The 14,769-nt window shown below is 34.1% G+C and overlaps 1 protein-coding gene across 5 annotated transcripts; it reads right to left on the bottom strand.

The window, feature by feature from the left end:
• Window positions 1-1,704: 1,704 nt before the first annotated feature.
• On the bottom strand, window positions 1,705-4,849 carry LOC130935905 (magnesium transporter MRS2-I-like). Of its 5 annotated transcripts, none has more exons than XR_009067991.1 (11): window positions 4,488-4,849; window positions 4,372-4,401; window positions 4,155-4,290; window positions 3,951-4,072; window positions 3,419-3,493; window positions 3,071-3,298; window positions 2,938-2,982; window positions 2,772-2,816; window positions 2,646-2,675; window positions 2,295-2,506; window positions 1,705-2,047 (listed from the first exon to the last, which is right to left on the bottom strand). XR_009067991.1 is itself a non-coding variant. In XM_057865821.1 (11 exons), the coding sequence occupies exons 1-11, from the start codon at window positions 4,692-4,694 to the stop codon at window positions 1,961-1,963; spliced, it is 1,104 nt and encodes a 367-aa protein (XP_057721804.1). In that variant the 5' UTR covers window positions 4,695-4,849; the 3' UTR covers window positions 1,705-1,960. The 5 variants fall into 5 exon arrangements, 4 of the variants coding, with proteins under 4 accessions (XP_057721804.1, XP_057721803.1, XP_057721806.1 ...); XM_057865821.1 differs by having other exon boundaries at window positions 2,295-2,414; window positions 4,176-4,290; XM_057865820.1 differs by having other exon boundaries at window positions 2,295-2,414; window positions 4,488-4,844.
• Window positions 4,850-14,769: the final 9,920 nt, after the last annotated feature.

Here is a 14,769-nt window from a genome sequence, read left to right as displayed (position 1 = left end):
GATTTTGGGCGTAAAATAATCTAACACCATTTCTAAAAGAAAATCAAAAATAAAAAAATATATACGTTAAATGATTTGACAGTAAAAAACAATTTTGAGCTTTCTAAATAAATTATTTATTTATGCATGTCTCTTGTAACTTAATACACTATATGTGTGTGTGTTTTTTTTTTTTTTTTTTAGTTCATATGCTTATATATATGTGTGTACTGTTGCAATTTAATATGCATGTATCCCTATTTGCACTTTCTATGTTTTTTCGACTCACTTAATCAATACAATTTATGATTATTTGGAAACATCATTGACATGAATTTCTCTTGGAAGGGTTATGTTTCTTTCCTTTTACAATTACTGGTTGCACGGTTAGATATTTTCTACGGGAGGTTGCAGCAACAGATTTTTAATTATTTATACATTCGGTATGACATTATGTATCAATATTTTTTCTTTTGGCATATAGAAATAATAAAATAATAAATATACAAAATATTTCTTGTCTACTTCAAACTGGCAGTGGGAATGTTTTAATTTGCTTGTGGTTCAAGTTTGGTGACGGTAGATTTATCTTCTTCGTCCTCCTAATTAATAGAGCGAACAAATAGAAATGAAAGAATAATAGCAAAAGAATATGTATTAGACACTATTGGTAGTTGGGTTTGGATGTTGAGGGAAAAGTCAAAAAGCTAATTCGATTGGCTTTGTTGAAAAATGGGAGAATCAGGGTAACATGTGATCTTCGTGATTTGTTTATTAACTGAAAAAGGGTCCCTCCTCCCTCTTTACAAATCTCTATCTCTCTGACACTGTCGACTTTCACACTTACTAGTTTCTAGTATAACTTCATCCTTTTAACTTGCTATTCAAATTTTAAATTTGAAGTATTATGAATAGAGAATTGGGAGCTTGAAACAATAGAATTGTATATATTAACAATGAAAAACAATACTCATATTATTCAATTTTCATTTTTGGGAACACATATATATATCATATGGTTATCAAACTGGTAATTCTTCGTCTCTTTTTTGTTTAGCTTGATGCCAATTTGGTGCATATTTGGCTAGTCATGAATCTGATGCTTGGAATTTAAATAAGGTCCTTATGCTCATTGCACCTCTTTCGAGTGATATTATCTCTTTGGGTCTGTTCCAATTTGAGGAGGAATCTATTATGTTTTTGGACCCTTATTAGGAGTAGTCGCGTCTGCTAGCTCGGTGTTTTTATATTCTAAAGGAAAAAAAAAAGGTTCTTCTCAAGAGTCAAGATGTAAGTAATGGCGACTCTATCGCTGCACCAACACTTTCCATAGTGGTGTAATTTTTAATTGTATTTTCCATTCTGCCAAGCGTTCATGTTTCAAGGTTTGCTAAATGGCCTAGCAGTTGGAATAAATTCTATGTCTAATTGCACCTGTCACAATTCATATTTGTTTTATTATTTTTGAAATATAATTATGATTATGATGATGATATACAGAAGCAGCAGAATATATAATGATTAGACCAAAAGGAGTGGGAGTCAGCGAGAAAGTCAGAACATGTGATGGACATTGTAATAATATGATTATTGTAGTACTAATTGGCATAACCGCATGCGCATCCAAGGGAAACGGAATAGGCCCATAATCTATCTCACTCGATTTGACCAAATACAGACTTAAACATGAAAACGGTCATAAGAGGATAATGCTGCACTAAAATGTAGGTAAAATATATACTCTTATTAGATTGGACTGCACTTTATCTAATTTAATTGCTAATTCATCAACAATCATATACAACTTGTCAATTGCTCCAATAAAAAAAATAAAATAAAATAAGTCCCCACTTGCTAGATAGCTAGCAGCTTTTGAGAGAGAGAGAGAAGATTGAACAATTACTTGGATGACATGATACAAAAAATTGTTTGGGTGCACGCATGGATTTCAGCTTCCAACATGAACGAATCTCTATGCGTTTCAAGACCCCACAAGGCCTTTGCGTCGGGCATAAGTTACTATGCTTAAAAACAACGATGCACTAACCATTCCCCCAAGCATCACCACCTAAAGTTACCAAATTTTCAACTCAGAAAACTTATAAAAGAGAAAAAGAAAAATTATATATGGCAGTATTAGAAAAAAATAACGTAGTGTTTTTGCCAGAAATCATAGTGATAGTTGAATAATAATAAGCGGTGAGAACAAATTTTGTATCCAAAGGCTATAAAAGTATAAACAATGCTGAGTAAATTCCAGTGGTCTGGCATAGGATTTTGTAGAAATTTTTATAAGGGATATGGTATGTACCTACCCATTTAAACATGTATCCGTGACCATCTTTCCATGTATATGGAATGTTCATACCAAATATTGCTCCTACCAATGAATATATGGACAGACACACAGTCCCCGAGCTAAGGAACAACTCTAGCTGTCAAGAAATTAATAAGCATAAACAATACCCTTGGTATTTAGACACATTAAGAAGATAATCATGGCCTTCATATAGCAACAAGTTTTTCACTGTGTGTATAAAGAAGTTAGTGTAAGGCTCCCAGATATAACAGAAAGTGGAACAGAATCAAGATAGAAGCTAAGCAGTACAGAAATGCAGTAGAAATTAGAAGAAGAAGAATGGAAATAGTTTGAAATTTTATTTTACCTGAATCAGTTGATTTCTGTGACTGTCAAGCTGCATGAACAGATTACATATATTATGAATAGTGTCAATTATCTAGGCAGCAAAAGTTATCTTTCATATACATGACCAAATGAATATCATATATACCTGTATGTTGATATAATCTTCTGTGTCATCAATATATTCACGCAACTGCATTTGCAGAAGTATCGAACATCAAAGTTGATCATGACTCTAGTAGTGTTAATAGAAATCATATTGGAACTTAGTATGAATATGAAAGAAAGAAAATGCAGTACTAGCTAGTTCATACTGTGTTCAGTTTATTCAATGTGCCTTCGATTTGCGTGAAATATGCCTGCAGGTTCCACCATAGAACAATTCACTAATCACTGGAACAAACATTATCATGATCAAAATTAATATTGAATACTTGTATATATAACCTCAAGTAACATTTCAAGATCCTCAACATCATTCTCCACTTGAACTGAAGTTGCTGTACTCGCTTTGCTTGATCTGTGAATCTTTGAATCTGGATTTGGAGAGCTAAGAAGCCAGTTTGGAGCACCAAAACTACTTGCAGGAGAAGATAAATTAGCCAACTTTTTTGATAAGTAAAGATCAGCCATGTCATCATCATCATCAAGTAGGTTTTCTAGTTCATCTCTTATCTACATGCAATAAGCTCGCAAAGTTCAGTGCAAAAAACAGGATAATTCTGGATTCTATATGAGATACCTAAAAACAAGTTTGTTTTAACCTCTAGATGTTCTTTTAACATATATATATACCTTCTGAACTCGATTAGTCAACCTTGTCATTGCACTCTTCAGTTTCCGCACTCTATCCAAATTACGACTGCTAATCTGGATATAAATTTCATTCAACCAAAACCATGAATTATTAGTCAGACGACATATCAGAAATGCATAGCACTTTTCACTTTTACTTTCTTAATCGAGCTCTGATAACATTCATTAGCATATTACAAGTTTTTTTACAACAAATATAACTCTGAATGCATCATCACTTAATAATAGTATATGAAAAATAAAGAAAAAAAAATCTAATCCAACTAGGAAAAAGACAAAATTTTCCGACAAAACAATGTTGTCGTGTCTGGAAATTTCAAAGTAAGTCTCGTGTTTAATTGGGCATATAACAGGGGAAAGCAAGGCATGCATGTGCTAGAAAACAGAGATGATAGTATCCAAGTTCTTCTCTCCTACGTAGCCATTTGGATAAGGAGGCATGTTATGTGAAAAATCTATGAACCCCTAAAAAAATGGATCTCTATTCTTTAGGCAGTGGTTTTTTCGTTACCTGAGATGTGAGTTCATCCAAAGCTGGATAAGCAGCAGTCTCTAACTCGATTGTTCTTGCATCAAGGAAACTGCATATTGCTTCCAATGCAACTTCCAATGCTCGGAACTCAAACGGAAATTCTATAAAGAAAATAAATAAAATGATTTAAACATATTTTTCCGGAAACTATTATTATCGTTTATTTATTTGGATAAAGCTGACCGTTATCTTCCCCTTCTCCACCTGCTTCACGGTCTTGAGCAGACGGTTCTTCATCCCCAGTGGATTTGGGTAACCGTCTTCGAAGTTCTTCAACAATCGGCACAATATCATCGTCCATTGGATCCCTAAGAAGCACCTAAATTAAAAAAGATAGATGCCGAAATTAAAACGAAATTGGAATGCTGCGCTTATTCGAAGAGCAAGCTAAGGAACATACCTCTTGTGCAGTGATAATAGCCTTTATGTGCTGCAACAACAACTCCAATAAGTCACTAATTGAAGAGAAAGAGAAAGAGAGAGAATTAAGTTGAAAATTGAAGGGGAATGAATTGCCTCTAAATTGAGAACAATGACTTTCTCTCTGCCGAGAATGGCCGAAGGATATGAGAGGAGAGGGTCGAGAATTCGAAGGTCCCTAGCGTGAATCTCAACCATGCGCATGATAGCATACTTGTCCACATCCAGGATGGTGCCTGTGCCATCCTTGTGGAGCAAAATCCAGCTTCTTGAAAGGGCGGTTTTCTTCAATTGCAGCTCCATTGGAAGAGAAAGAAGATAAGTGATGGCATTCGGAGGAGTTATAGAGAAGAGAGTGTTGCATGAATTGATATTTCTGACACATAGTGGGGTTCTCACTTCTCACTCGCACTATAAATAATGCATAATTAACACGCTTACATACATGCCTGCAAACTTTTCTCTCTCTTCATTTTTATTTTACTTGTAGAAAGCATGTGTGGACTTTAACATTTGGACCCCATCCAATTTACCATAGGTGTAGATAACATGTGTAATTACTATGATGCATGCACCACATACACCAATAACCAATTACTAATGTTTTTCTGACCTACCCTACCCTACCCTTGTGTCGTTCTTTGCTTCCTGTTACTTCAATCGTTGCTTATGAGACCGTCGTGTCCAGTGGTTGCAGTTGCACCGGGCCACTATGTGTTGGAAGTCATTGTAATCATCATAGAATAGCCTGACCCTGACAGCATAGAATTGCCAATTTTGTTAATAGGCCAAGAGTCGTGCATGGCTAGCTAGCCACACCCCCAGGCCCCAGCCATACCTCGCATCACTATCCACACGCGCCTACGCTCACACACGTATATATACATTCCCTTTTCTACTTGTTTACAAATTTTTATTTTAATCACACCTTACTAAATAATAATTTACCTAATAATTTTATTAATAAAGTATAATTCAAATGGCATAATATTTTTATACTTACTTAAAAGTCTCAAGTTGAAACCTCATTTTTAACTTTGATAAAAAAAAAAATACCTAATAATTTTGCATTTTGAACACATGGCATAAGTGAAACAGTGACTTTATATTATAAGTTAGCGGACGGGAGAGTTACATTCCTAACACTCAAGTGAAGTGTTTAAACTTTAAGAAGTATAATAATTTTATAAAATATATAAATGTTAGAGATAAAACGATAAAATTTATTAAACTTTTTTATGGGACATTTTTCTTGTTAAAATAGATAGAATATTTTTATAGATATAAAATTGATCAATAATATTGAAATTATGGTTATTAAGTTATTAATAATAATAGTTATTAAATTTGGAGACCATTCTAATAAAGACATTAAAAATATCTTTTTTTAAGATATTTATATGTGTCATGTTATTATTAGATATTTTTATTAAACCGATTAATAATTTATCTTTTAATAAATCAAAATAAAATCGGTTTATTATAGCAACAATAATAAACCTAATTATCTGTATTATAATTATTAGATCCGGTTTAATCCAATCGAATTACACAATCTAAACTGAATATTTTTAAATTTTTTATAAAAAGACAAATATATCTCTGACATTTTGTTTTGCAGACATTTAAATCCCTAAAAATTTAAAAATACAATTAGACCCCTAAAAAATTAGGTTTATTGTTATTGTTATAAAAAAATCAGTTTTATTCTAATTTGTTAAGAAATTTAAAAATAACCGGTTCATTAATACGTTCAATAATAATGCGACACGTAAACGTTTTTACAAAAAGACATTTTGCGAGTCTTTATAGGAGCATCCCCCACTAAATTTATCAGTTGCAAATTCAAAATTAATAACAACTTAGATTGAGTTATTATTCGTTACCTAAAATAAATAAAGTTAAAAAAATTAGAATTTAGTATTTAATGTTGTTCCGTTTTATGTGAAACTGTCGAGTTATAGCAATTCCTTCCGAGCAATGTGCCACTTGATCTAGAGAGCTACATGTTGGCCTGGTTTGAACACTACGGTGGGAATACTTGCAAAAGATACTCAGACGCTCAAGTTAGTAGAAGACTCAGAAAATGTTAATTAAATATTTAGAATAAGTTAAATTAGAACGTGTCCTTTATCGAGGTTAAGTAATCGGTTATATAGATGAATATTTTACTGATCCGTGGGAGTATTCTGAGATTCTTGGTGAGATGGTGAGCGTCGTTCCTTAAGGGAGTGGTTTTGCTGATAATCTTTGACTGTTTTGAATTTAATAACCGACCTTTCCGTTGCATTCCGAGTTATGATGCTGGTTTATTATTTGGTTGTTAGGCCGAGGTATAGGGTACATAACTACGTATCATATCCCACAAGCTTGCCTTGCTTGGAGGGAACGAAGGCGAGCTTAAATTTCGCGTATGCCTCGGCCATAGATTTTGTGTTGCGTTAGTATGCTTCATCCCCCCACCTCGGCTTAGTTTCATACGGAATTTGAAACGGCGTGCATTTAATGTGTGTCTTGCTTCTCGCGCCTATTAGACTGATTGATGTAAAACGTGGTACGCTTTTTTAGGCATCCCTGACCGTTAGATTATGACGTGAGCTACAACTATTTTTTGAAGGGATAAGATTTAAAAAATATTTTGTTGGTAACCATTTATCCATTGCTGTATTAACTATGTTGTAACCTTGCCTTAATTTCTACACATTGTAGATTTTCCGTGTAATCTCTTTGGCTTGTCACAGAATGAGTAAAAAAAGTGAGTGTCAATCTTCTTTTTGTGCCTTTTCTTTTTAATTCTTTTGTGCTTCTGACCATGGAAAAAGGAAAAGTAGTGGTTGATGAGAATGACCCTTGTAACTAGGTTGACCCCAAAGTTAGGAGTTATGTTTCTTAGTTTGATGAAGAAAAATCTGTGAAAATGCTAGGTTCGAATATATGGGTCAGGGAGGGGAGCCAAATCAAGATAGAAATCTTACCTTGTAGGAGGGATGATCGTGTTTGTGAGCATTTATGTGGCTGGTTTTACTTTTACATGTATAGTTGTTTATTTACAGAGTTAGACATTAGACTTTCTTTTACGGATTTTGAGTGTGGTGTATTATACTGGCTAAACTGTACTCCAACCCAACTGCATTCAAATTTCTAGGGATTTGTCAGGGCTTTCGAGGTGCTGATGGACGTGCTAGAACATCCTCCTTCCCTTAGACTATTTTTTTTCTTTATTTCAAGCTAAAGGAGTTGGGCGTGGATTGTGGGTTAACCTGAGTAGCCATCCTGGTCGCTCGGTTTTTACTTTGTACAAATCATCTTTTAAGGACTTCAAAACTATATTTGTTAAAGTTAGGAGTGCGGAGGAAGAGTTCCCTTTTCATGTAAATGAGTACCTGGAAGAGAGGTTCCCTTTGTCGTGGTGTCCAGAGCCGGCTCTGGTTTTTGGATGTTGACGTCTGGTTTCTTGATGACGACATTATTATGGAGTTTCTTTTTGAAATGTTGGATTCGAGAGATTTGTTATCTATTGCCGAATTATTGAAGTGGGATGCTGATAGGCAGGCTATTTTGGATTATATAGGTAATTCAGAATGTCAAATTTTGTTAAACTTTGCTTATGTGAGTCTGATTGTGTTTCTTTTTTGTGTTATATATGCAGCTGATAAGGCTCCGACCATCACGACCGCCGGACTGAAGTCCTTCTTCAGTCAAAGGAGGAAAAATGAGAAAGAAGGCTCGACCACCAATGCTAAAAAAAGATACTGGTGTTGCTACAGTGCAATCTGAGATGAATCCAAAAGGTAAACGGAAGATGGGTCGTCGAGGGTCAAACTTTCTGAGGTCATTGAGGTTAAGGGTGAGTCCCCAGCTACTTTGCAGATGGTTGAGTCTACTTACGAATCTCAAAAAAGGTTGCATAGGTATGTTGAAGATGAGCATGCAAAGTCATTGTGGGCTAAGCTTTTCCCCTATATGACCTTGGCTGACAAACTTTGCTGCTTCCACGATGATGTGAAAATGATAAATGAGGTCGGTCGTGCTGGGACGAGCCGATTCCTGTAGGTACAAATAGTGATTTGTATTTCTTTTTTTTTTTCTCTATGGTGGTTATGGTGTGATATTTGTTTTTTTTCATAGGTGATTGGTGCCCACATAGTGGCGATTGGTAGAACTTAAGAGCTTGCTCTTGAAAAAGAGAAAAGAAGGTTGCCAGTATTGTCGAACTGTCAAGCACTGTGGCAGAGAAGGAGAAAGTTATTGTTGAGTTATCTTCTTCACTAAAACAAAAAGAGACCAAGCTTATTGAGGAAAGGTGCCTTCAGCTTTCTTCTGCTGAAGAGACAAAGACTGTTAAAGATGAGAATGAGCAACTGATAGCAAGGGTGTAAGAACTTGAGACCGAAGTTTATGAGGCATTCGCTCAAGGTTTTGACCGAGTTGTTTCTCAGGTCAAAGTCTTGTTTCCAGAGGCGGATGTTTTGAAACTTGATGCTACTAAGATTGTTGTGAATGGCGAGCTAGTTGATGATGATGCCATGATTGAGAAAGAAAGTGAGAGCTCTAGCATGGGTGACAAATTAGAATAACTGTAGTTTATTTGTGTTTTGACTTTTGGATGTTTGGTATTTTTGCCTATGATATCGGTTTTGTTTGCTGGACATTTTGAGTATGAAGCTCCGCTCTTTTGTTTGGAAGTACTTAGTATTATTTGTAGTTTGACTGTCTTATATTTGATAAGTGTTATGAGAATATTGGTTGATAGAAATAGAAATATTCACAGAACATATTGCAATATATTGTGCTTTACAAATGGGTTTGTAGCGTCCGGCCTCGTTAAAAACCTCTGAGTAAAACTCAAATATTGGGAAAAACCTCAAAGTGGAAAAAAGTGTATCCTCATCCGCTCTTGTTGTAATATCTCACGATTGATACATCTTTAAAGAAGAAAAATTCCAAGTCCCCAAAACTGGTTCCCCTCTAAGTGTTTGCATTTGATAAGCCCCCAATTCGAGGACTTTTGGGACTCAAAATGGGCCCTCCCAGTTTGCTACAAGATTTCCATGTGCAGGAGGTCTTTGTGCTTCTTCTGTTCGTCGAAGGATGAGGTCTCCTTCGTAGGATACTTCGGAAATGACTTTCCTGTTGTGTCTTTTTTCTATAAGTTGCTTCATTGCTCGCTGCTTTATAGCCGATGTTTCTCTTTCTTTTTCTACAAGGTCTAGGTCAGTTGCTCTTGCATATTATGATTGTGATCATATAGTTCAGCTCTTAGAGTTGGGATGCCAATTTCAACAAGTATTAATGCTTCGGCTCCGTAAACCAGTTTGAATGGGGTTTCGCCCGTGGCTGATTGTATAGTTGTATTACAGCTCCAAAGGATTTATGGGATAAGGTCGGCCCATTCCCCTTTTGTGTCATTTAGCTTCTTTTTTATTGCCTTTTCAGCTGTTATGTGTGCTAACGGTTGTGCTTCTATCCATTTTGAAAAGTAGTCTATTGAAACCAAAAGAAATTTTACCTGGCCTGACACTTTCGGGAATGGACCAAGGATATCTAGTCCCCATCTGTGGAATGAACAGCTTACCTCTATACTGTGCAATAATTCGGTTAGGCAGCTTAGCTATGCAATCCCTTTTCATTGTCAGCCAATAGTATCCTGTTCGGAGAGTTTTAGCTGCTAACGCTCGTCCTCCGATATGGTTTCCGCAAACACCCTGATGTGTTTCTGCCATAACTTCCTCGGCTTCATCTTTGCCGAGACATTTGAGATGTGGTTGTGAGAAGCCACATCGGTATAAATTGTTTGCAATACTTGTATAAAAACTTGCTTTTTGTCGGAAGAGCTGGGGTTTGGCTCGCCCCTCGGAACAGTTCCTTTATTGATATATTTGAGAAATGGTTTTCTCCAGTCTTTTACATGCGTAATGCTCAAGATGCAAGTTTGTTCAAAGCTTGGCTTTTCAAGTGTCAGTTGTGATAGTGTTGTTGTGTGTGTAGTTGACCTAGTGGTTGCTAGTTTAGATAGTATATCTGCTCTAGTGTTTTGCTCCCTATGTACATGGATAATTTCAAACTTATCGAATTTGAAAATGAAATCCTTTGCTATGAGCCAATATTGCTCTAGCAAAGGATCTCTTACCTGGAAGGCTCTCTTAACCTGTTGTACGACATGTAGAAAATCACAATAGACTGTGAGTCGAGGTATTTGCAGACTTTGGGTGAGCTTCAATCCTGCCAGCAGAGCTTTGTATTCTGCCTAGTTGTTACTTGTTATGAAAGAAAACTATAGTGATTGTTCTACTATCACTTTCGCTCATTCTTTTAGTAGTATTCCTGCTCCGCTTCCTTCACGGTTTGATGCTCCATCTACATGTAGCTTCCATGTTGGCTTTTCAGGTTGTATCTCAGTAGTAAATTTAGAAACGAAATCCGCTAGTATTTGTGATTTCAAGGTCGGCCTTGACTGGTATTGAATATCAAACTCGGAGAGTTCGATGGACCATTTGATCAACCGTCCAGCTAATTCCGGTTTGGTCAAGATTTGTTCCAAGGGTTGATCCGTTCTAACTATTATTGTGTGGCTTTAGAAGTAGTGTCTTAATCTCCTTGCTGTGGTGACCAAAACCAAGGCCAGCTGTTCTATCATATCTTTTTTCAACCGGTTGTAAGACTCTGCTCATGAAGTATATAGGTCTTTGGACCTTTCCTGTTTCAACCACAAGCACCGAACTTATAGCATGGTTAGAAATTGATAAATATAAATATAATGGTTTATCGATTTCAGGTTTTTGAAGTATTGGTGGTGATGACAGGATGCTTTTCAGCTCAGCAAGAGATTTTTCGCAATCTTCATTTCATTCGAACTGTTTGCTCTTAGTCATGGTTTGAAGGAAATGATAAGATCGGTTTGTTACTGTGGGTAGAAAGTATGATAACGGTGTCACTCTTCTTACTAGTTGTTGAACTTCTTTTATCATTTTTGGACTTGTCAAATTTATTATAGCGTCACACTTTTCGGTATTTACTTCAATTACTCGCGAGGTCAGCATAAATTCTAAGAACTTTTCTCATTGAATTTCGAAGGCGCATTTCTCCAGATTTAGCGTCATGTTATAAGCTCATAATCAGCCTCATATTTTATTGAGTTATATTTATTTTCAGTGACAAATCAATGTGAATAGTATCGGTTTGTTACTAATATTTTATACCAATAAATTTAGTTTAAAGAAGATTAAAATATCATAATTGGTCATAAAAGAATAAAATACTGATATATTTGACCATAAAATATTACAACTAACCTGTAATTATAAAAAATAAATTTTAATAGATAAAATTATCTAAATCTTAAAAGATTATAAAATTTTTTGAATTTATCCCTCTAATCTAATGTAACTAATCTCAAGCGAATCTTGAACTTCATCGCAAAATTCCCATATGCATTCAAAATCTTGGCAAATAATTAAGATCCATTGCAGCTGCTGTCAATGAAAATCAACACAACTCAATATTATCCGAATATGACTTATCCAAGAGAAGAATTTCCATTGAAGATTTGAAGCCCTATATATATAAAAACAGAAACCATCATGGCCCAGCTACAACGATAGTTAAGAGTTGCGATGCAATCATCGAAAAATAGGAACATTTTTCAACGTCGTACTTTGATTCGGGGAAGAACGTGGAAGAGGCAAAACTGCAAACTCATAATCTACTATAATTTTTATTTATTCTTTACAAATAATAAAGTACGCATGTATACTATTTAACTAGCTTACCATCTACTAAGTTGAATATAGTAAAATTCAAACTCGATTTATTCAAAAAACCAGCTCGTTTATCATCTTATTGATGTATAATGTATTAACTAACCAAGTTCAAGTTGATTTACAAATGGGGGATAGATGGATTAGGCTGACATGCATTCACATCCAGTCCTATATATTATACGTATAGACAGATTTTTTTTTATTTAATTATTTACATTCGTCAAAACCTTGGAACTTCGAAGTATAACTATAACCAACCCTCCTGTACGAGTCAAACTGTGAAAGAATCATAGGCGTATTTGCTGGTACGGTAGACTCGGAGGTAATATTTCCACATTCCACACTCCACGGACTCCGATCCACAGCTTCAGTCACATCAGTTTTTTCTGGTGTTATGTTCTCTACTATAGTTTTGACGAGTATACAACACTAATTACTAAATAAAGAGTTTAAGATATTAATTAATGTTGTTATGTGGCCAATCGAACTCTATAAATCATTAAATTCAGTCAATGCAAGTTTCGAAAAACTAGGTGTAACTACTTCATTGGCTAAGATAAAAATAAATGTGTAACCGACCAACTCGCTTCTGAAAATGAGGAAATAAAAACAAAATGGTTTGGTGCGGTAGAGTTCACGGTTGTTCTCGTAGTCCCTAGAAACCTGTCTACGTTTCTGGTGCGTACTGCGCACGGTATGCCATTCATGAAATTGCGATAATGCCATCAGGTCATAGTTTCATTAGTTTGTTTCAACTCAAGACAACTCACCGTTCCATTAAAGGCCCCAACAAAGGATGGCCCAACATATAAGCTTAGTACACACTAGCTATTGTGAATACTCAACTCATTCTTGTCGTTATTTGTAAATTGCAACAAATCCTTATTATAATAGATATGATTAATGATTACTTGATTTCACTTGTATTTAAATAATTGTAAGAAATAGTCACAAAAAAAATAATTGTAAGAAATAAGTAGCGGCGTTTATTGGTCCGACCCGACCCGAAAATTTGGCTCGACTTTGAATTTTTTAGGGGCTAATTTGGTATGATTTAATCGGGTCTAGTGTTGGGTAAGAGTCTAAAAAATAGACTCTATTATAATTTTGGGTTGGGTTTGAACCATAGCTCAGGTCATCCGAACTCAACCCAGTGGTCCAGTCATCATACACAATTAATATTTTGTGTTCTTAGTGATGGATGATAGCTATTCTTACGTGGAATTTAAGTATTATAAACTTTAATATTTTGTGTTATTAGTCATTATAATACTATAAGTTAATGTTTTATGTTTAAAATATATAAGATTTTAGACTCGTGCATAATATTGTGTTATTTGTATTGATTTAAATATTTGATGTTATTAGACAATATTAATATTGATTATACTTATACTTTAATTTTAGAGAATGGTTGGTTCTTGTTATATTTTTCTAAGTGAATTTTACCATGTCAAATAATGGTTAAAATTTATGCTAGCTTACAAGAAGGTAATATTACCGGCCCGATTTTTACTCGATTTTTATCCGATATAATCGTAGTCCAAAAATGTGTAAATTTCATCGAATTTAAGACCGAATTTAGATCTAACAAATAGATCTGATATATATTTTGAAGGCGAATCCATGCCATATCAAACCTAGTTCCACCTGAATCATAAACACCCCTAAAAATAAGTTATTTTAGTTATCCGCGAAATCTAACTGCAAAATACAAACGGAAATTTACCATGTTTGGAATCGTAAGATTCACTGAAACAAAAAAAAAGGGGAAAAAAAGAAAAGAAAAGATAAAAGATATATGAAATTAAAAACAAAAATTCGAAGTTAGGTTTGATTTTAATTACCGCAAGCAAGGCAAGGGATTCTCATGACATTGTGACCTTTTTCTTGGTTGGTTGACCATTCAGGCTTGATTGGTGGCATCATAGCTGCAAAAGCGATATTGTACAGCTAGGCAACAGGCACAAAATTTATGACCTGTATTCTACACATTCAATGAGAACACGGTACTATTTGGTATTATAATTTATAAATACGTTTTATCAACTTATCACCTTACACTAATACATCAAATCATTATCTTAGTCGGACAAAAAATCAAACTTTTTCTAATAAATTTCTTAACTTATTTTTTAACTTTAATAAATATAATTTTTGATAGAAAATATAAAACTTTAGATATTTCAATCTTTTTATGTGTAGTGAAAGTTTAATATTTATGCATAAAATCATAATTTAAAGTCATAATATAAGAAATAAAAAATTTATCCCTTAAAAAAAACCAGTAACAAATTCCCTCCATTCTAACATAAATATCTAAAAACTGAATCATACATATTAAAAGACTAGTAAATAAATGTTGATAATGATTACAATTGTATACATAGAAAAAATATTCTTAAGTAAGTAAATATATATAATCCATATTTATTTATTATTATGATTACTTAATAATTTTATTATTATAGTATTAATTTTAAAGAAAGAATGAATATTTTTATTCCCAATTTAAAAAATATTACTTTCAATACAAATAATTTATAACAAGATTTTAGCAATATTCAGTGTCTAAAAATAAACATTTATTTAAAATATTATTGCAAGTATTTCAAAAC

The sequence above is a fragment of the Arachis stenosperma genome, chromosome 6 (genome assembly GCF_014773155.1).
Source record: "Arachis stenosperma cultivar V10309 chromosome 6, arast.V10309.gnm1.PFL2, whole genome shotgun sequence".
In the NCBI taxonomy this organism is placed as follows: Eukaryota; Viridiplantae; Streptophyta; class Magnoliopsida; order Fabales; family Fabaceae; genus Arachis; species Arachis stenosperma.
Note: the sequence above shows the minus strand (reverse complement) of the source record. Positions and strands in the feature narration are given on the sequence as shown.

What these genes read in the sequence shown, in the direction of transcription:
- LOC130935905 (XM_057865820.1), bottom strand. Translation starts at nt 4,694, where the DNA reads ATGGAGCTGCAATTGAAGAAAACCGCCCTTTCAAGAAGCTGGATTTTG. An exon ending in CTATTATCACTGCACAAGAG is followed by an intron (nt 4,291 to 4,371) that starts GTATGTTCCTTA and finishes TTTTTAATTTAG; the next exon opens with GTGCTTCTTAGGGATCCAAT. An exon ending in CATTGAATAAACTGAACACA is followed by an intron (nt 2,817 to 2,937) that starts GTATGAACTAGC and finishes CTGCAAATGCAG; the next exon opens with TTGCGTGAATATATTGATGA.